The sequence below is a fragment of the Capsicum annuum genome, chromosome 12, assembly GCF_002878395.1.
Source record: "Capsicum annuum cultivar UCD-10X-F1 chromosome 12, UCD10Xv1.1, whole genome shotgun sequence".
Classification (NCBI taxonomy): Eukaryota; Viridiplantae; Streptophyta; class Magnoliopsida; order Solanales; family Solanaceae; genus Capsicum; species Capsicum annuum.
Genome location: NC_061122.1, coordinates 28,627,553 through 28,650,051, shown reverse-complemented (window position 1 = coordinate 28,650,051; position 22,499 = coordinate 28,627,553). Strand labels below are relative to the sequence as shown.

The window sequence follows — 22,499 nt, the reverse complement described above, 5'->3', positions numbered from 1 at the left end:
GCTTTGCCTGAACATGATACTCAGTTAGCTAAGGAAAGGGATCATATGTTGGAACCTCAAAGAGCTATTAAAAAAGTTGGCACAATGCACCAAAGGGAGGGGCTGTAGAGAAATGATACTGCAACTTTTGCTACAACGATATAGAGATTATGGAAGGCGAGGAACACGACACTATGGGAGGCCAATCTGCCCAGACCTTCTATGACTATTACAGAATGCAAGTACCAAAAAGAAGCGTTCTTGGCACGAGAACAGAGCAGCATACACAGGGGTTGGCTATTGAGTACAATTAGATAGCATAAATATAGAGACTAGATAGGTATGTTCGTGCTTTGCACGAGCCCAATGCGTAATTTTGTTATTAAGCTAATAAAATAATCAAATTACATATAATTGAATGATAATAAGTTAAACTTAAATTGAGAACAATGTTTGGACTTAAGCCTGAATTGTGTGGTCTTACAGGAATGGAAGAACAGAACATGTGAAATCAAAGATTTATACAAACAAAAATGAAAGAAAACATAGATAAACAGGAACAAAATTTCACACAAAACAAACAAAAATTCTATCCACATTTATTGAATAGGATAATCAGATCAACTACACATAGTGCAGAACCTTGTTTTATATACAATCAACTGATGTAAAGGACTCGACAAATCCAGTAGGCCTTGAATGGAGACTTCCTTTAGATTCTTCAAGGTCGATGCAACTCAAGTCTTTTTTTTTCTGATTCTTGCCAGCCTTCGACCATTTGGTTGAGTGGAAAACTTTAATCGATACCACACTCGCCATCTGTATCTTCCTCAAGAGTCTTCCATTTCTCAACAAGGGGCGCAAATATGTTCACAACATAGGACATATCGGGCCGTTGGCCAGGCTCTCTTGCTGTGCAATAACCAGCAAGTTCTGCAACAGTGTAGATGTTATCTAATGTACTCTCCTGTTTCACATCCAGAGCTGGATCCATTGCTGCAATAAGTTTCTCTTTAGAGGATTTGATGTTCCATGCAACTAAGTATTGGCTCTCATTTGGCCTGTCCTCATCAAGTGCCATCCATCCAGTTAATAACTCCATTAGGACCATACCGAAACTAAAGACATCAACTTTTGTGGTGATTTTACCAGTAACTATGAATCAAATCAGCAAGCTAAATGAGTTAGCTTAGCATATGGTAAAGAAGAATCATCTAAAACACATCAAAATATAAGATTAAGCAAATTCTAGTTGTCTAAAAGAGTAGGCTGGTTCCACCATACAAGCGAGTGAACTTGACACTATATTCTCAACATGCAAGTAGTTTTTGGTAATCATCATCATTAGAAATACAAATTGACTAAATCCATAACAACCTCAAGCTTTACCTAGGAGTTCGAAGCAAACTCACCTGCTTGTAACCTATGAACAGTAATTTGGCATAATCATCAACAACATGTTGCTTCAAAGTGCCACTGACAGCATCATGATGCTGAGCAATGGCAAGCGCACCAGGCAACACTTTGGTTGTTGGTCCTCCTATCTCACTTCTTCCTTTAAAGAATTCTAATTACCTTGCTGCCTATTACACCAAAGAGCCAAGTGATTAGCAATTTTTGAGAGATCTTTCAATCTCCTTAAATCTTTACTACAAACTTTTTCAGTGAACAAATCTTTATAGAGACCTGTAGTTTGGTATATAATTCCAATTACTGTTGAGATGGTTGATTTTTTTTCAATGGAAATATAATAGACACAGTGGAGTACCAGCCAAGCAGCTGGGTGACTTGTATAAAATGAGTCTAAAACACAGTAAGATGCATTAAGCATGTTATAACATACAAACAACAGCATGGTATACTTAACAATCTATCTTTGAATTTAATTCTCTTGCTAAAACTCTGTTGTTATCAAAGAGGATAATTTGCATACTATTTGGGAGAAGTGATTCGACAGTCATACTGACATCTCTATAACAATGGGCCGAGAGTGAAACTTACTTGTGCCAAAGCCGCAGCAACAAAGGCATTGACCCGCTCTTGGAAATTGTAGTCAAATAGTAAAACATCATCCTTCAGTCAATAAAGAAACACATAATGTGCACACCCTTGCTTAAAATTTAATGAGCCTACTGTCTTAATCTTTTAAAGATTTACCTGAACAGGAGGAGAATCATCATTCACTTCAAGTAGTAAACTATTTGAGTGTCACAGTTCAAGTAGTAAACTATTTAAACCTCACCGTTAAAGTAGTAAACTATTTGAATTTCACGGTTCAAGTAGTAAACTATTTGAATCTCACGGTTCAACTAGTAAACAATTTGAATTTCACAGTTCAATCAGTAATTTCACGATTCAATCAGTAAACAATTTGAACCTCACGGTTCAAGCAGTATCGCTCAATGTTATCTAACATATGATACTGTCACAGTTTTTATAGCATAGTATATTTTACATTCTGTCACCGTTCAAGTAGAGAACAATTTCAGTGCCATGCTTTAATTAGTAAACATTTTGAGTGTCACCGTTCAAGTAGTAAACTGTTTGAACCTCATGGTTAAATTAGTAAACTATTTGAATCTCACGGTTCAAGTAGCAAACTATTTGAATCTCACGGTTCAAGTAGTAAACAATTTGAGTTTCACAGTTCAATCAGTAATGTCACGGTTCAATCAGTAAACAACATGAACCTCACGGTTCAAGTAGTATCACTCAGTGTTATCTAACATATGATACAATCACAATTTATATAGCATAATATATTTTATGTTTTGTCACAGTTCAAGTAGTAAACAGTTTCAGTGCCATGCTTCAATTAGTAAACATTTTGAGTGTCACCATTCAAGGTAGTAAACAAAATTTGAGTGTCACGGTTCAAGTAGCAAACTAGTTGAATCTCATGGTTCACATAGTAAATAATTTGAGTTTCACAGTTCAATCAGTAATGTCACAATTCAATCAGTAAATAAATTGAACTTCACGGACCAAGTAGTATCGCTCAATGTTATCTAACATATGATACTGTCAGTTTATATAGCATAATATATTTTACATTCTGTCACAGTTCAAGTAGTAAATAATTTTAGTGCCATGCTTATATTACAGGCTGATATATTACAGGCTATCATAGTTCAAGTAGTAAATAATTTCATTTTCACAGTTCCAAGTACTATCACTCGAGTTGTCTACCATATGATACTTCAACTTATAGCATAACATATTTGACGTTCTGTCACGGTTCAAGTTGTCAGCAATTTCAGTGTCATGCTTCAATTAGTAAACATTTTGAGCATCACGGTTAAGGTAGTAAACAATTTGAGTGTCACGGCTCAAGTAGTAAACTATTTGAACCTCACGGTTCAAGTAGTAAACAATTTGAGTGTCACGGTTCAAGTAGTAAGCAATTTGAGAATCATGCTTCAAGTAGTAAACAATTTGAGTTTCATGGTTCAAGTAGTAAATAATTTGACTGTTACGGTTCAAGTAGTAAACAATTTGAGTTTCACGGTTCAAGTAGTAAATAATTTGACAGTTACGGTTCAAGTAGTAAACAATTTCAGTTCCACGGTTGAAGTCATAAACTATTTGAACCTCACAGTTTAAGTAGTAAACAATTTTGAGTGTCACGGTTCAAGGTGGTAAACACAATTTGACTATCATGGTTCAAGGTAGTAAACACAATTTGACTGTCACGGTTCAAGTAGTAAACAATTTGAATTTCACGGTTCAAGAAGTAAACTATTTGAACCTCACAGTTCAAGTAGTGAACTATTTGAGCCTCACGGTTCAAGTAGTACACAAATTGAATCTCTCGGTTCAAGTGGCAAACTATTTGAATCTCACGGTTCAAGTAGTAAGCAATTTGAGTGTCAAAGTTCAATCAGTAATGTCACGGTTCAATCAGTAAATAGTTTGAACCTCACAGTTCAAGTAGTATCGCTCAATGTTATCTAACATATGATACTGTCAAGTTTATATAGAAGAATATATTTTACATTCTGTCATGGTTCAAGTATTGAACAATTTCAGTGCCATGCTTCAATCAGTAAACATTTTGAGTGTCACCGTTCAAGTAGTAAACTATTTGAACCTCACGGTTCAAGTAGTAAACTATTTGAATCTCACGGTTCAAGTAGTAAACAATTTGAGTTTCACAGTTCAATCAGTAATGTCACGGTTCAATCAGTAAATAGTTTGAACCTCACTGTTCAAGTAGTATCACTCAATGTTATCTAACATATGTTACTGTCAGTTAACATAGCATAATATATTTTATATTTTGTCACGGTTCAAGTAGTGAACAATTTGACTGACATGCTTCAAGTAGTAAATATTTTAGTGTCACGGTGCAAGGTAGTAAACAATTTGACTTCAAGTAGTAAACATTTTCGAGTGTCAAGCTTCAAGTAGCAAACATTTTCGAGCATCATGCTTCAAGTAGTAAGCAATTTGACTATCACATTTCAATTAGTATTATGCAGCTTTACCTTGTATTTCTGCCAGAGGTTGTTTCCAAGGCTTGAATCCATGACCTCCTGGTCACATGGAAAAAACTTTACCAGTTACGCCAAGGCTCCCCTTCGTTGTCTACCTCGGTTTATATAACTTAAATCTATTTCACATTACATCACAGATCAAGTTGGTAAAAGGATTACCAGGTCATCTTCTTCTGGTGGTATCCTTGTGCCATATCCATCACGAAGACTTCATTATCCTCCTCCAAAAGAGAAGAACGTTCTTGCATAAAGCGAAAGTCTGATCTCATTGATTTTAGTTCTTGAGCTAATGTGTCTTCTTTTGACGCCATGGAAATCGCAAGCTTCACATAGATAAGATCAAGTTAGCTTTTAAAACTCAAATGCAAAAGTAACTATACTTATTCTATGAAATAGAGAGAAGGGTGCCAAGGTACCAACATTTTTGGCTTTCTTGAACTTCCCGAGTTCTTTCAAGACCTGTTGATTTTCTCTTTTGGTATCATCGTCTTGTTGAGGATTTTCTGAGGATTCTTCAGAATCCAATTTCCTCTTTAACCCTCTATTGCCGCCTTCTTCGCTCCCTTCTTTACCTTTGTATCCCTCACATTTATTTTCCTTTGATTGATTTTCCTCACTTCTTTCTTTTTCCATTGTATAGTGAAGTATCTCCGTCAATGTGGGAGGTTTTGCCAGATTTCTTGCTCCCTAGATACGGAAAATAAACAATGCATAATCAACAATTCGACGCTTTCTTAGTAGATGCACATGGTTGGATCGACTATATAAATGTACATAGAAATTTTAAAGATCGATTTTGAAAAGACAATATCAGGTAGTGCATATACTGAAAGATGCCAGAGCTGTACATATATGTTTCGACAGTATTTAAAAGCAACTTCGTGCTATATCTCAAAAAATACAGATACGCAAAAAACACAAGACTACGCCGCCTCAATCCCAAATCAAACAAGATAGACGTTTCTTTCGTTCCCAACAAAGACCAAATGCTCATTCGAAATTTAGGTAAAAAAAGTCAAATTTACTATCCAAAACTTTTTTTTTGACATATCATATCTTCCTTAAAACAATAAGCTTTATGAAAAAAGGATTTGAATCGGTAGGAGAGGTAGTAGGTACCCCGTGGAATTAGCTGAAGCGCGCACGAGTTGGCCCAGACACCACGGTTGAAAACGATTGATTCTTCTTTCATTCACATCTAGTAAAATCATAGCTTAACCAAAACCTCAGCAACATTTCCAGTGCAATCCCACAAGTGGTCTATCAAAACTTTGTACCGGTAGGATGTAGTTGGTACCTCATGGAATTAGTCGAGGAGCAGTGCACAAGTTTGAACGGACACCAGGGTAATAGAAAATGATGCATTCTTATTTCATTAGAATCTAGCAAAATCATATCTTAACCAAAACTTTAATAACATTTCCAGCGCAATCCCACAAGTGGTTTATCAAAGCTTTGTATCGGTAGGAGGTAGTAGGTACCTCGTGGAATTAGTCGAGGAGCGCCCAAGTTTGATGGATTCTTCTTTCATTCAAATCTAGCAAAATCATATCTTAACCAAAACTTCAATAACATTTCCAGTGCAATACCGGTAGGAGGTAGTAGGTACCTCGTGGAATTAGTCGAGGTGCGCACAAGTTTTCTTGGACACCACAATTATAAAAAACGATGGATTCTTCTTTCATTCAAATCTAGCAAAATCATATCTTAACCAAAACTTAAATAACATTCCCAGCACAATCCCACAAGTGGTCTAGGAAGGGTAGTATGTATTCAGACACTACACTACACTACCTGTAGGAGGTAGTAGGTACCTCATGGAATTAGTCGAGGTACGCACAAGTTTGCCCGGACACCATGGTAATAGAAAACGATGGATTCTTCTTTCATTCACATCTAGAAAAATCATATCTTAACCAGATGTTCAATAACATTCCCAGCGCAATCCCACAAGTGGTCTAGGGAGGGTAGAGTATGTATTCAGACACTACCCCTACCTTGTGAGGTAGAGCGGATGTTTTCAATAGACTCTCGGCTCAAGAAAATAGCAACAACGAAGAGACGAAGAACAAAAAATACTTGACAAAAAGGAACATCCTAACCGAAAATTTGTTTCAGCCAAATCATATGTTACTTAAATAACAATATTTTCAAGAATCACATATAAAAGGATACCTGAAGAGCATTTTCCAGATTATCAGATAACTGCGAAAGAGAGCAAGAAACAGAATCAAATCCTCTTAGTAAAAGCATAGCATCCTCCTTCATCCTCTTAGATCGATCCTCCGCTCCTCCTTGCTGCTATAAACAATTTTTTCACACAAAATCAAACAAAAAATGACACCCAAAAGAAGAAAAAAAGACATACCTAGCGTAATCTCGCAAAGTAGCGTGTGGCCTCAAAGGTAGAGAAACTGTATTCTATAGCCCAAAGCAGTCCCAAAATAGAAGTAAAAGGAAGTACAAGAAACAACAAATAAAGTAACAACAAGAATTAACCCGAGTAGCTGCCACCCACTCAACCGCATAACTTAAACTAACCGGCAGATGTATAATATATGTATCATCCATAAACAATATATGTATAATTATGTATAATTAGTACTCCCTCCGTCCAAATTTAAGTTGCACTTTTCAGATTACGAGATTCAAACAAGTCTATCTTTGACCATAATTCGTATATCTTTTAATTATTTTGAATTGTCAATTATTGTGACTAGTACTTTTTACGTAGTTAGATTTTGTGTCTAAGTTTACTGTCAAACTTAAACTACTTGACTCACACGGGAAGCAAAAAGTATAACATAAATTGAGATAGAGGGAGTATATAATATATGTATCTGGCTAGAAAAAGTAAGCAGTAAATCGGAGCAGCTAGTTGTGTAGAGATCCCATAATAACAACAGATTGACAGTAACATAACAGAAACTACAACAAAACTATACCAACAGATACTAACAAAAATCGAAGGATAATTTACCTTTAGAGCAGGGTTATAATTTTCGCAATTTTCAAGAAGAGTATCAACCGTGCTAGAAATCCAAGAAAACGTGGAAATAAAAACATACCTTGATGGATAATTGTCAAACTATGTTGGGACTGCAGTGAAGAAGAAGAGAAAGTTCTGATTGTGAGAGGAAGAAGGAGAAAGGAAGGATCTGGAATGGAATGCAAAAGAAAGAGATCGTGGTTTGCTAAAAAAAATTATCTTACATATCATTTTTCCCTTGAATATTGAGCATATTTACATTATTGCCCTTGGTCGTCAAAGGACTGTCATTTCTATATAGTAGAAAAATGTTAATTTGACAATTCTGGCGAGGTGGTAGCTAATTAGGAGTTATAGGATGATGTAGGAATATGGAAAATGTAACTTGTCGAGTGGAGATTAATAAAAAAATATTCTTCATCAAAACAACTCTGTTGTAACAAGTCATCATTCATGAACTGTGATTTTATAGTGTCATTTGTCTTTATATGTAATTATGCTATCTAACTAGTAAAATGAATTCAATGATCTTGTAAAATGTATTTTTGATTAGATATTTCACTAATAATTTAAGATTCAATTGTAAGAAAATATGAAAACGATAATAATATTTTTCAATAAAGTCACCATCCTTCAACAATAGATAATGGATAAGAAAAAAATTTAAATACATTAAAATATAACAATTTTTTCTTTAGCAAGAAATAATTGCTAACTTAATAATAACCACTAATCCAGACCCCACTTGATGGGATTACTATAACACCCCGAATCTGGTACCCGAAATGCTACACAGTCCCATGACCACGAAGGACCACAAGTTAATCCATGATTGATATCTGTAAACTAAGCACTGAATAATAGTAATAATAATATCATAAATGCGGAAACATGAACTGAAAGGCCATAAGGTTCAATACTAGTACATAACTGAAAAGTATGGTATAAGAATACCAACACAACTAAAATAATTGACTGAACATACGGTAGTCTGAAAGCCTCTAAATTGTCTGAATAATGAGTTGATGGGACAGGTCCCCAACTAACTCCGATAACTGAATTAAACTGAAAGTTGAAAGAGTAATGTAATCATCATATCCTCGAAGGATGAGGACTCACACCTGACTCTGACTGCTGAACTTGGATGCTACTGATGCTCTGGAGCTCGTATTTCTAAACCTATAGTATAAGACACCTAAGCGAATGCATCAGTACTTTGAATGTACTGGTATGCAAGTGAGGTAGGCTGAATGCAAATGGTTTATATAAATGGACAATACTAACTGACTAACTAACATAAACGTGAGAATACATGCATGACTATGTAACTGTAACTAAGATCATGATAGGAATGAATACTGAGTCTACTGATATTGTCCCCTGAAGGAATGAATACTAAGTCTACTGATATTGTCCCCTGAGTCGCTGATAAGTGAGAAAGACTGATACTGTATTAATGAATACTGAGGGACTGATACTATGTTACTGATACATAAATAACTGTTTCTCACAGTTCTGATCATGAAGAACTGGTCTGGTTGACTATATCTAATAGTCCTGAAGCTGAATACTAATAACATGAGTTTTGAGAACTGATATAACTGATAACATGAGTGACTGTATCTGACAGTCCTGAATATGATGGAACTAGCTGAGTTTAGTACTGTATCTGAATTTGACTATATCTGACAGTCCTGAAATCTGAAGAACTATCTGAGTTCTTTTACTGAGACTGTGACTATGGGAGGTAATCATCTAACCGACATTCCCCAAAATTAAATTGGTGGGGTCCAACCTGTAACCCCAGCTGGAAGGGTATCAATATCGTGCCACGGGTAAAGACCTGCTGTGAGTATAACCTTGTTAACAGGGAGCTCTTCCGTCAACTCCTCCAAGTAGGTAACCCAAATGAGATGTATATATATATATATATATATCCCTAAACGCGTAGGGTGCATCTCAACCTACACTGGCTACGTAGTTCTGGAACACAAGGATTGCTTCTAAGGATCACACTCTCCACTGAATAACAGGTGAGTCCCCATCCTTAGGTTCACTCGGTGTTGAATCCTACTCTCAACTGAATAGACACTAAACTGAACTGATTGACTGATGGTATCGTTTAGCGGAGCTAAAACTGAATTTACTAAGTTCCATTGAACGATGAAATGCTACTGAGATTTGAGGACTGACTGAGAGTACTGAAGTTACAGAGACTTACTGGGAATACTGAGATCACGAAGGTTACTGAACTACTGAGATTACTGAGATTACTGAGATTTTAGATTTCCTGAGTCATATGACTGATTGAATTCTATGGATCGTGACTTGTCTGAGAGTACCGTGAAAACATGACATGGCTCTAGGCACACAACTAAGTTGTCAGGTACAAGTACCCCCAGGACTCGATGGAAAGAAACTGACATAACATGACTTACTCTAATACATGACCAACAACACAATTCATAATTCATATATTGAAGCACTTCATCAAACATGTGATATGCATAAACTTGTACATAATTGGGGATTTCATAATATCATGCTAGTTGGGCACTTTTCCTTCATATAGGCATTCAATCAAACACATGGTAGGCATAGTATATGTAAACAACATTGTAATACAATTAGACATCATGGGTCAATTATAATTTCATCATTACAGGATTTAATCGTAAGTTCACATGAATATACATCTATATTAATCAATTTCACATAAAATTGATCACCCAACATGGATTAGAATTCAATTAATCATTCTCAACATGAACAAAACAAACCCAACATGAAACTCATAAAGAAATCCATAAACTTGAAGTTGGAAAAGAGATTCTTGGGCTTCATGGACGTAAAGAGTCCATGAATGAACACTACGCATACCTTGGTTCGTAAATACACGAAGATTGACGGAGGAAATTCTTGAACTTGAATCTTCTATGAAAAATCTAATGTGTTCTAGAGAGGATTTTAAGAGAATAGAGTATATTTTGGTGTAATGGAGTCTCAAATCCGTATTTTTGAGCTTATATAGGGTAGGGAAATTGACACTCTTAACCCTAGGACACGTATTTTAATTTCTCAGAAAATTTTCCGATTTTCATCCTTGGCGTGATGCGCCACCATCGTGCCAAGTCATTGGAACTGGACAATTGGGAATCTGTATGGTGGTGCGATATGGAGCTATCGCGTTGCCACCTTGTTTGAGACCTGGAAGTTTGGCGCGACACGCCACTATCGCGGAGCAACACTAGAAATAGACAATTGCCATTTGAGCTATCTCCGCGACGCGCAGAAGGCTCAGGTGATACACTGTCTCACTAAAAAGGCTCTAACTCTTCGCCCAGGTATCGAATTTGGACGAATTTGGTATCGATAGAAAGCTTATGGAATTTCCCACATGAAAAAAAGTGAAAATCTTGAAAATACCACATCTATAAAAGTGGATTCAACTTTTAAAGAAAGCTTTTAACATTCTTGGGAAAAAATTTCAAGCTAGTAAAAGTACGGGTATTATAATTACACTGGGTTTGTTGTTGTTGTGTTAATAATAACCACTAATATGGTCACTAAATTATTAAAATGGATGTTAATTTAAGAGCAATAACCTTTGAACTTCTCTTTCACTGAATATCTCTGAAGAGATATAATTTGCACTTTTAACAAAAACTGAAATAAAAGCAATAAATTAAAAATAAAGAAATTTGTTATCCTTTAAAAAAAAAAGATAATAATGCCATTCAATTTTATAAGAATATATTGATACTTCAACTTTTTATCTTATCAGATATTTCTATTTTAATTTAACTGAGTTTTAATTCTGTATAGATTATTCACTGACATAAATCATTTGAAAAGATGTAAAAGTTTGTACTAGGTATTACTACTATATATAGGCGCCAGTGGCAGGCAACTAGCGTTGGACATGACTACCTCCACCTGCCTGTTTACTTCGTGATTTTACTACATCCTCCTTAAGTAATTATTATATGACATTTACTTATTAAAAAATAATAATATTTAATAAAAAATAAAATAGACATTTATGATATTATTGTTACAATTGTTTCAATTGTAATTTTACTGTATCACCTATAATTAACTATTATGAGTCATCCAAGTATTTAAAAATTGATAATATTTATTTTATAAAAGATGAAATAAACATGAAATGATAAATTAATTCTTGATATTTTAAATTAATTTGACATCTCATGTGAGACCACTTAAAAAAAAAATTTACAAGTATTTTTTATAGCAATTTTGTTATATCACTTTTAATTAGTTATTATGAGTTATTCAAGACATTCTGATTTCTCTATTTCAACCATGATATTTGGTTTACTCTCGAAATTATATCAGTGTCGTTTAAATTGTAATGTTAAAAATATTATAAATTACAATAATTAAAAACTTAAATTACTTTAAAAGTCTAAATTCACCATCAATACCATAAAAGTTTAAACAAGAAGAATATCATAAATTGTAATAGCAAATAATTTAAAATAGTAAATTACAACGGCAAAAAAGTACTATAGATTATAATATTTAGCGATGTCATATTAATTAGGATAAAGGGATATTACTTGAAAATTACGTTGAAAGTCGTATAAATTTAAATTACAATAATTAAAAATCTTAAATTACTTTGAAAGTCTAAATTCACTATTAATACCACAAAAGTTTAAACAAGAATAGTATTATAAATTACAATAGCAAATAGCTTAAAATAGTAAATTACAACGTCGAAAAAGTATTACAGATTACAATAGTTATCGATGTCATATTAATTAGGATAAAAGGATATTATTACTTGAAAATTACGTTGAAAGTCGTATAAATCATAATATAATTAACAATTTAAAATATCTAAAACTATATATAACAAATCTAATTGACTTTCAAAAATATTAATCAGTGTCATATAAATTTAAATAAAAAAAATATATAATATCTGAAAAGTAGCACATTAGAGCCCGTGCCAGGTTCTAATATATAGAAGCGTGAAGGGAAGCAGGAGGCAGTCGTCATGCCTGCTTCCTCCGTGATTTTACCATATCACCCCTAATTAATTATTATATGTCATTTACATATTAAAAAATTAATAATATTTAACAAAAATATGAAATAGACATTTGTGACATGTCTGCTTCAGCTGCTTCAACCGTAATTTTACTATTTCATCCCTAATTAATTACTATAAGTCATTTAAGTATTAATCCATGATTTTACTATATCACCCCTAATTAATTATTATATGTCATTTAAGTATTAAAAATTAATAATATTTAATAAAAAAATAAAATAGACATTTATGACATGTCTGCTTCAATTGCTTCAACCGTAATTTTATTATTTCATTCCTAATTAATTACTATAAGTCATTTAAGTATTAAAAAAATTAATAATATTTAATAAAAAATATAAAATAAATAATAAATAATAATAAACAAACTATTGAAATTTTAAATTAACTTGACATCTTATATAAGGCCGGTCTAAATTTTTTTCACAACTATTTTTTATATTAATTTTGTTATACCACTTCTAATAAGTTATTTCCTAATTGATTATTATATGTCATTTACGTATTAAAAATTAATAATATTTGATAAAAAGGTAAAATAGACATTTATGACATGTTTGCTTCAGTTGTTTCAATCGTAATTTTACTAGTTTATCCCTAATTAATTATTATGAGTCATCTAAATATTAAAAAATTATTTAATAAAAAAATAAAATAAACAAAAAAGATAAATTAACTATTGATGTTTTAAATTAACTTGATATCTTGTATGAGGCTTGCTTAAATTTTTTTCACAACTATTTTTTATAGTAATTTTATTGTATCACTTCCAATAAGTTATTCTGAGTCATTTAAGACATGTCTACTTCGTAACTTCAATCGTGATATTTGATTGACTCTCAAAATTATATCAGTGTCACTTAAATTAAAATAGAAGAAAAAGTATTATAAATTTCAGTAATTAAAAACTTAAATTATTCTAAAAATATAATAGGCTATCAATGCTACAAAACTTTGGACAAGGAGAGTATTATAAATTATAATGGTTAACAACTTAAAATAATAAATTACAATGTCAAAAAACTATTATAAATTACAATAACTAACAACATAAAATATCTAAAAAAATATTTAAAATATAATTAATTATCAAAATTTTATTTATATCATATAAATTGAGATTAAAAAAAACATATACGGGCCTTCGATATCTAGTATTCAAGACAAGAATCCACAAACATATAGACTAATGCGCCAAAAGAAAAAAATAGTTCTCACTGTATAAGAGTTTTTTTTTGTTTCCCAAGGTATCCCCCAACTCGACAGGCCAAAGACTAATCCTCCGCGGATCTGAACTCCATTTAAGGATTTGCCGCTGGAAATTGATTTGAGAAGTACAACAAGAGACTATAAACAGTGTTAGTTCTTCCACAAAGTGATTCATGCACTTATTTTTTACTAATATATATAAGCGTGAGTGGCAGCTGCAAACAGACAGCTGACGATCGACATGTCTGCTTCCATCTGTCTGTTTGCTTCATGATTTTACTATTTCACCTCTAATTAATTATTATATGATATTTACGTATTAAAAAATAATAATATTTAATAAAAAAATATTATAAATAGTTATAAAATAAACATTTATGACATGGTTGTTTCAGCTGCAATTTTACTATATGACCCATAATTAATTATTATGAGTCATCCAAGTATTTAAAAATTAATAATATTTATTCTAAAAAGATAAAATAAATATAAAGTGATAAATTAACTATTGATGTTTTAAATTAATTTGACATCTTATATGAGGCTCATTTAAATTTTTTTCATAAGTATTTTTATTGTAATTTTGCTTTATCACTTCTAATTAGTTATTATGAGTAATTCAAGACGTGCCAGTTTTGTTACTTCAATCGTAATATTTGGTTGACTCTCGAAATTATATCAGTATCACTTTAATTTAAATATAAAAAAATATTTTAAATCATAATAATTAAAAAATTATATTAATTTTAAAATATAAATTGACTATCAATACAATTACAATTGCAAACAGCTTAAAATAGTAAAGTACAATGGCGTAAAAGTATTATAGATTACAATAGCTAAAAATTTAAAAATTTTAAAAGCATATTAAAAATATAATTAATTATTTTAGTTTATTTATATCACATAAATTGAGATAAAAAAAAAACATATATTGCGTCCGTGCCAGTACTAAGAGAAAAGACAGAATTCAAGCAAACAGACAAAAACATATTAGAGAAAGTTTTGACTGGTTGTTCAAGTGCAATTTGATACAACGAACCAGATTGAAGAACCTGTTAATGCCATGCCCCGTACATTTGAATTTCTTATTAGAGCATAAAAATAGCCTATATGACCTTTAGAATGAGTAGAAATCATTTGGGGTGAGTTAGATGACGTTAGAAATGTTTTAGATGCGATTCTAAGCTCGTGCACTGCCTCAAAGGGGTCCGGTACTTTAGGTCCGACCCGCATGGCCAGTCAGGAGGGTCTTCTATTTTCACTCTACATTAGGTTGCGCATCACGCAGGGAAGTATGGAGCTATGGGGGCGCTGGGAAGCCCCCTGTTTGACGGGACTCCCTTTTTATTTCATATTTTTAAGGGCTTTTTGGTTCCTTTCTTGATTAAAAATTGTCCCCCACCTATAGTAAATGACCCCCAATACCTGAGTACATTTTCCATCCATCAAAACACATATCCCACTCTTTTCCAAAATAGTTTGAAGCAAAATCAGCTAGGGTTCTAGATTCAAGACTGTACTCTCAAGCTTTCTTAAAATTTCTTCTGTCAAAAGGTACGTTGAACAACCCTCTTTCATCCTAGTATATTTTAGATGTTTTATCTAATTATAAAAGTTGTTTTATGTGGGTTTTAAATGTGGGTTGTTGATTGATTTTAAAGAGAAAGAACTATTTAAAGTTGCAAAGCCTTTTTGGATGAACTAAAGCTTGAATTTTTAATGAAACTTGAGAACTGCGGATTATTATTTGAAATATGAAATTTTATGAATGTGGAAACCTTTTAGGGTGTATTTAATTCAATTGGTCATATTTCTCTTGTAGTTTATTTTACTACCCAAATTTTGATTTTTTGTGTGAAGAAAGAAATATCTATAACCCTTATTTTTTAAAGTGTTGCCATTTAAAAGTGGACTCTTTATCCTTTATGGGACATGTTAAATGTGTTCAAATCCTTGAAATGATGATGTTACTGAGGTATGATTATGATAAAATTCAACTATGATTGTGTTATGACTTCAGAGATGGGAAAAAGTGAATAAATGTTTTATGAAAATGATTTTCACATGCTATGAATGACTTGCAAGTCTTGATATGATGATATCAAAAACGCAAATGCATTTATGAGTGAATCACGGATAAATGTTATGATTAAAGTTTTAATTGGTTTTAAAGAGAAATATGTAGTTCACCACAAATGGTGTATGACCCTAAATCTCATCTCAAGACGTCATACTGTACTTAAGGCTACAAGTAGCCCCAAGCTAACCCTTTGAGCCTGCTACTAAGTTTAGAACTTACTCTAACGACAAATAGAGAAAAACAAAGGTACTGTCATATTATATTTCAACTTAAATAACGAAGAAATACTGTCTGAATAGCACAATACTGAAAATTCTAAAACACCACTGATCGTCTAGTCTGACAAAGCCTCTACTAGTCAAACTAGAGAGCCATTGGGACAGACCCCCAACAGACTTGAACTGATCTGAAAGTAATACTCAAAACACTATGAAATTAGAAAAAGCTGCAGATATGGGTCCTCGAACCATGAGGACTCACCAAGGATAAAGATATAGATGAGATGCTCGAAGATCACTGTCGCAGTTGAGATTGAGCACCTGAACCTACATTATGAGACAATGTAGCACACCGACGTATATATGGATCAGTACTTTGAGAATGTACTGAGTATATGGGGGTGTATACAATAATAATAAAAAAAACAATATCATCAATCTTTTATAGAAATTATGCATGTTGATATAACTGACTTACATAGCTTGAATAACTCAAAAATGCAAATCTCATAAATTATGAATAATGAAACGTATAGTATAAATCCCGTGAGTCAATACACTTGGTTCTGAAAATCTGTATTTTTAGTCTCTTCTTAAAACATATAGACTAAGTAGTAAAGTTCTCATCTCTGTATCTGAAAGCTAAGACTGTAACTTTGAAACTGAAATCTCAAGTAAAACAATATTTAAATAAGCTTGTGAGCCTTTACACTCATTATCTAAAAATCTTTACGGACTAGGATATCTTTCAAAACTTTAGGGAAAATACTCAAAAGCTATTTAATTACTTTTACTAGAAGGGAGGTTCTCTTAACCGACATACACCATGCGAGGTACATGGAGTCCAACGTTTTATCCTCCTAAGGAAGAAACCTTACATTGGGGAGAGGCGTCATACTCTTGCCAGGAAGTATAACCTCAACTCAGTGATCACTATCTCTACCTCAGGCCCAAAAGTCTCAATCCTACAGTGGCACGTAGTTTTGGGGTATGAAACCGTATTAAATTACCCAACTCGGTGATAAATACTATTCCCTTTCGTTAGCTACGCTCATCTCATAGAAATCCACATTAAAATAATCTCATGGTTTACAATGAAACCAACAACAAAAAAATCTACAATCTCATTTAGTGAAGTGGATTTCAAATCTATTATGACCATCAAAGTCAAACTTTCTCAAAAATCTCAAAATAATCAATTCATGGGTGCTTATAGCACAAAAGTTCTCAGAAATCATAATCTCAATTAGGGCTTAATGACCCATATATCAATCTCAGGTTATATTTCAAAATTCATACTTGATATCACAAAGATTCATAGATCATATAAAAATCTAGAAGTTTCCATAATATGGATTATAATCTCAACATACTTATGTACTTCAATTTCTAAAATATCAAAATCATTTTAAATCTCAAGAATAACAACATAGGGTATAAACCCATACTTCAATTCTGTAAGAAAACATGTAAAACCAAATATCTTTGTAATTAAAACAACTTTTGGGCACAAGGACAAAAGAAGTGTCCTAGTTCAAACCCCACATACCTTAGATTATGAATTTAGATGAACAAGCTTGCTTGAGACTCTTTTTTGTACTCTTGAGTGAGGTTTCTTAAAGCTTTTGACTTGGGATCCTTGATTCTTAAATTAATTTGCAACAACTATGGTGAAATCTTGGAGAAGGAATTGGGTCTTGCTCTTGAGAGAAAAACCCTAGTTTTTTATGCTTTGGATGAATCTGAAGTTCTATGCTTCATTTTGATATATCTAGGTGTTAAAAAGGGTGGAAAAAGATCAAAAAGCTTTTTTAGAAACGGCTTTAAAAGTGCTGAACAGGATCTGCAATGGCTCGTGCGACGGGCCGTCGCTAGCTCGACGGTCCATCAGCCTGACCGTCGCACTTGGACCAGAATAGGTACTTACTGCCTTAGTTATGATGGCTTGGACGATGGTCCGTAGCTAGCTCGACGGTCCGTCGGCCTGTCCGTCGCACTTAGACCAGTGAAAGGGTTTACTGCCTCGGTTGCGACGGTCGGAGCGACGGTTCGTCGCTAGCTCGATGGTCTATCGGCCTGCCCTTCGCTCCTGGGCAGTTCAGACAGTTCTATGTAAAACATCCATATCTTTCTACTCCGACATAGGATTTTGGAGAAATGTGTATCATTGGAAACCTAATTAAATTTTCCACAGGATAAAAAGTCAAAATTAGGGAACTTCTACATAGTTTAAATATTACTTACTCAGGAAGTCATCCCTTAATCTTTTAGAGACTAAATTAGACTTAAAGAAAGTTTGGGATATTACAATATCTCCCTCTTGGGAACATTCGTCTTCGAATGTCACTAATTAGGCTAAGAATACAGAGTATACACAGTAGAAATAAATGGTTTAACTGACTCTATATCATTCTAAGCTTTTGAGTACTTCAGAGAATGCATGAACTCATAGAGAAGACAGCTATAGCTGAATACATATGATTAGGAAGGAACTGAATTAAGGAAGAGTAGTACCTTTGGCTAAATCTGAGTTTGTGGAGAAGAGATGAGGGTACTTGGCTCGCATATCTGCTTCATCTTCCCAAGTAGCGCCCTCAACTGAATGGTTCTTCCAAAGAACTTTGACCAAGGGACCTCTTTGTTCCTTAGCCTACGGATTTGTGGTCTAGAATCTCGACTAGAATCTCTTCGTAAGAAAGACTGGTCTAAATATCTGAGCTCTCTGAAAGATCTACTACAATGGAATTACCGATGTATTTTTTAAGCATAGAAACGTGAAAGACAGGATGAACAACTGACAGATCTGCGGGTAACTCAACCTCATAAACCACTTTCCCAACACGACTTAGAATTTTATAAGGGCCAACATAATGGGGACTAAGCTTCCCCTTTTTCCCAAACCTTTTTACCCCTTTCATAGGTGAAATCTTCAGATATACCAAGTCATCAACTTTGAACTCAAGATCCCTTCTTCTCACATCTGCATATGACTTCTGACGACTCTGGGTTGTCTTCAACCTTTCTCTGATCAACTTAACCTTCTCCATAGCCTCAAACACTACATCGGGTACAGTCAAAGCAACTTCACCCACTTCAAACCAACCTATAGGTGATCTACATTTCCTCCTATACAAAGCCTCAAATGGGGCCATCTGGATGCTAGAGTGGTAACTGTTGTTATACGCGAATTCAGTCAATGGCAAATGCTCATCCCAACTACCTTTGAAAGCAAGAGAACATGCCCTCAACATATCTTCCAGAGTCTGGATAGTCCTCTCAGCCTAACCATCTGTCTGCGGATGAAAAGCGGAACTAAGAAGAACCTAGGCACCGAGATCCTTTTGAAAATCTCTCCAAAACTGAGAAGTGAACTGAGTACCCCTATTTGAGATAATAGACAGGGGAACTCCATGCAACCTGACTAACTCCCGAATATACAATCTAGCATAATCCTCAACTGTATAAGATGTATGCACCGTCAAGAAGTGCGTTGACTTAGTCAACCTATCTACAACAACCCAAATAGAATCATGATGACGATGCGAAAGAGGTAAACCAGTCATAAAATCTATATTCACCACTTCCCATTTCTAAGTGGGGATACCAAACTCTTGTATTGCACCACTAGGCCTTTGGTGCTCTAGCTTAACCTATTGGAAAGTTGCACACTTTGCCACAAACTCTGCTATATCCTTCTTCATACCATTCCACCAATAAATTTCTCGCAAGTCGTAGTATATCTTGGTAGCACCAGGATGAATAGAATATCGCACACCATGCACCTCAGCCATAATTATCTACCTCAAATCATCAACGCCAGGAACACACAATCTATCCTGAAATCTCAACACACCATCTCCCCCTTTGGAGAAAGCCTCTACCTTTTGGCCTTTAACTAACTCCTTCAATTTGACCAAACTAGGATCCATGTCTTGTTTTTCCTTCACCTCCGATACTAAAGACGATTCGAAACTACTCTGAACCCAAATACTACCTTCAGCTGAATCAAGCAACCTAACATCCAATCTAGCCAAACGATGTACTTCATGAGCTAACTCCTTCTTATCCTTCTCCACATGAGCCACACTGCCCATAGACAACCTACTAAGGGCGTCTTCCATAATATTGGCCTTGCTCGGATGTACAACACACTCATATCATAATTTTTTATCGACTCTAACCATCTTCTCTGTCTAAGATTCAACTCTCTCTAAGTAAGCATATACTGTAAGCTTTTGTGGTCAGTAAGCACATCCAGATGAACACCATATAGATAGTGTCTCCAAATTTTCAATGCAAAAACCACAACAGCCAATTCAAGATCATGGGTCGGGTAATTCTTTTCATGCAGCTTCAACTGTCTAGAGGCATAGGCTATAACCTTACCTTTTTGCATCAACACACAACCCAAACCAACTCTAGAGGCATTACAATACACCACAAAACAATCCATACCATCAGGCAAAGTCAACACAGGGGCTAAAGTGAGCCGAGTCTTCAATTTTCTTTTGGGTCAATCGAGTCATGGGAGATGTAATAGATGAGAAACCCTCAACAAAATGGCGGAAATAGCCAGCTATACCCAAGTAACTTCTAATTTTAGATGGAGAGATAGGTCTAGGCCAATTTCTTGTGGCTTCTGTCTTTTGGGGATCAACTCTAATACCTTCGGCTGAAATAATATGACCCAGAAAGGCTACTGACCTTAGCTAAAACTCACACTTGCCAAATTTGGTGAACAATTTATGATCTCTAAGAGTTTGCAAGACAATTCTAAGATGATCCGCATGGTTATCCTTACTACGGAAGTAAACAAGAATATCATCTATGAACACTATGACAAACATATTAAGATACTGCTTGAACATTCAATTCATGAGGTCCATGAAAGCTGTAGGAGCATTGGTTAGCTCGAAAGACATGACTAGAAACTTGAAATAACCGTAACGGGTTTAAAAGGTTGTATTTAGAATATCACACTCCCTTACTGTAAGCTGATGATAGCCGAATATAAGATCTATCTTTGAGAAATAACTTGCACCTTGCAACTGATCAAATAGGTCATCGATTCTAGGAAGAGGGTACTTATTCTTAACTATGACCTTATTAAGCTGATGATAGTCAATGCACATACGCAAAGAACTATCTTTCTTTTGCACGAACATGACCAGTGTGCCCCAAGAAGAAGCACTGGGCCTTATGAAACCTTTATCTAGAAGATCTTTGAGTTGCTCTTTCAACTCCTTAAGATCTGCGGGTGTCATACGGTATGGAGGAATAAAAATAGGCTGTGTATTGGGAAAAGGTTAATCCTAAATTCTATCTCTCTATCGTAAGGTACCCCTGGGAGATCTTCTGGAAAAACATCCGAAAACTCATTAACTATGCTGATGGACTGAAAAGTTGGAGCTTCAGACTTAGTATCTTTAACTCAAACTAGATGATAGATGCAACCTTTAGATATTAGCTTTTTGGCTTTGAGATAGGATATAAAATCACTCTTGGGAGATACTGAACTTTTGGACCACTTGAAAACTGGCTTATTTGGGAATTAAAACTTAACCACATGGGTACGATAATCTATAGATGCATAACAGGAATGAAGTCAATCCATACCTAGAATAAGATCAAAATCAACCATATTTAACTCTATTAAATCAGCAAATATGACCTTATCAAGAACACTTCTTATACACTTTCTTAGTAATGACTAACTCTCCTACTGGAGTGGAAACAAGGATAGGCTTAGGGATATTTTCAGAACTCATTTCAAAATTCACAGCAACTAACGGGGTCACATAGGAGAAACTTGACCCTGGATCCAACAACACATAAACATCAAAGCAAATGACACGAAGTATACCAGTAACAACATCGAAAGAATCATCCTACTCCAGATGGGATGGTAGGGCATAGAACCTGTTCTGGCACTGTCCACCGCTAGTACTAGATAAAGTACCCTAAGGAGGAGCTGGGCGGGCTAAAGGAGTTAGGGCGCTGGTAGCCTGAGTCTGGGGACGAACATATCGACTCCCCTGCCTAGTATACGGACATTGTCTAAGTCTATGGCCCATCTTTCCACAACCAAAACAATCCCTCTGATTGGCTAAGCACTCACCGGGATGGTCCCTACCGCACTTAGTACATGGAGGATAACGAGGTCTGTTACTCACACTATTCTGGGATCTAGACATAGAAGGCCTATTCCTTTGCTCTTGCCTATTTCTAGGCGCGGGAGTACTAGCTAATGAAGGCACTAGCATAGATGAATGATTCAAAAACTGGGGTCATTCCCTCCATGGGATCTAGTCTGTTCATGCTCAAACTGCTCCGATCTAGCCCTCTTATTTCCCCTTACTCTCTCTCTCTCCCTTATCTTATCTGCCTCAATCTACTGAGCATGCATCATCAATATTGACAGATCTATATCCCTATTAAGCAT

At 34.5% G+C, this 22,499-nt stretch overlaps 1 protein-coding gene across 1 annotated transcript; it reads right to left on the bottom strand.

Moving 5' to 3' along the window:
• Window positions 1–557: 557 nt before the first annotated feature.
• On the bottom strand, window positions 558–7,537 carry LOC107850588. Its single transcript, XM_047400892.1, has 8 exons — window positions 7,456–7,537; window positions 6,651–6,776; window positions 4,896–5,162; window positions 4,635–4,798; window positions 4,467–4,514; window positions 1,981–2,052; window positions 1,392–1,562; window positions 558–1,040 (listed from the first exon to the last, which is right to left on the bottom strand). The coding sequence occupies exons 2-7, from the start codon at window positions 6,741–6,743 to the stop codon at window positions 1,547–1,549; spliced, it is 660 nt and encodes a 219-aa protein (XP_047256848.1). The 5' UTR covers window positions 6,744–6,776; window positions 7,456–7,537; the 3' UTR covers window positions 558–1,040; window positions 1,392–1,546.
• Between the last annotated feature and the right edge of the window lie 14,962 nt (window positions 7,538–22,499).

What these genes read in the sequence shown, in the direction of transcription:
- LOC107850588 (XM_047400892.1), bottom strand. Translation starts at nt 6,743, where the DNA reads ATGAAGGAGGATGCTATGCTTTTACTAAGAGGATTTGATTCTGTTTCT. An exon ending in AGTTCAAGAAAGCCAAAAAT is followed by an intron (nt 4,799 to 4,895) that starts GTTGGTACCTTG and finishes ATCTATGTGAAG; the next exon opens with CTTGCGATTTCCATGGCGTC. An exon ending in ACCTCTGGCAGAAATACAAG is followed by an intron (nt 2,053 to 4,466) that starts GTAAAGCTGCAT and finishes TATTGACTGAAG; the next exon opens with GATGATGTTTTACTATTTGA.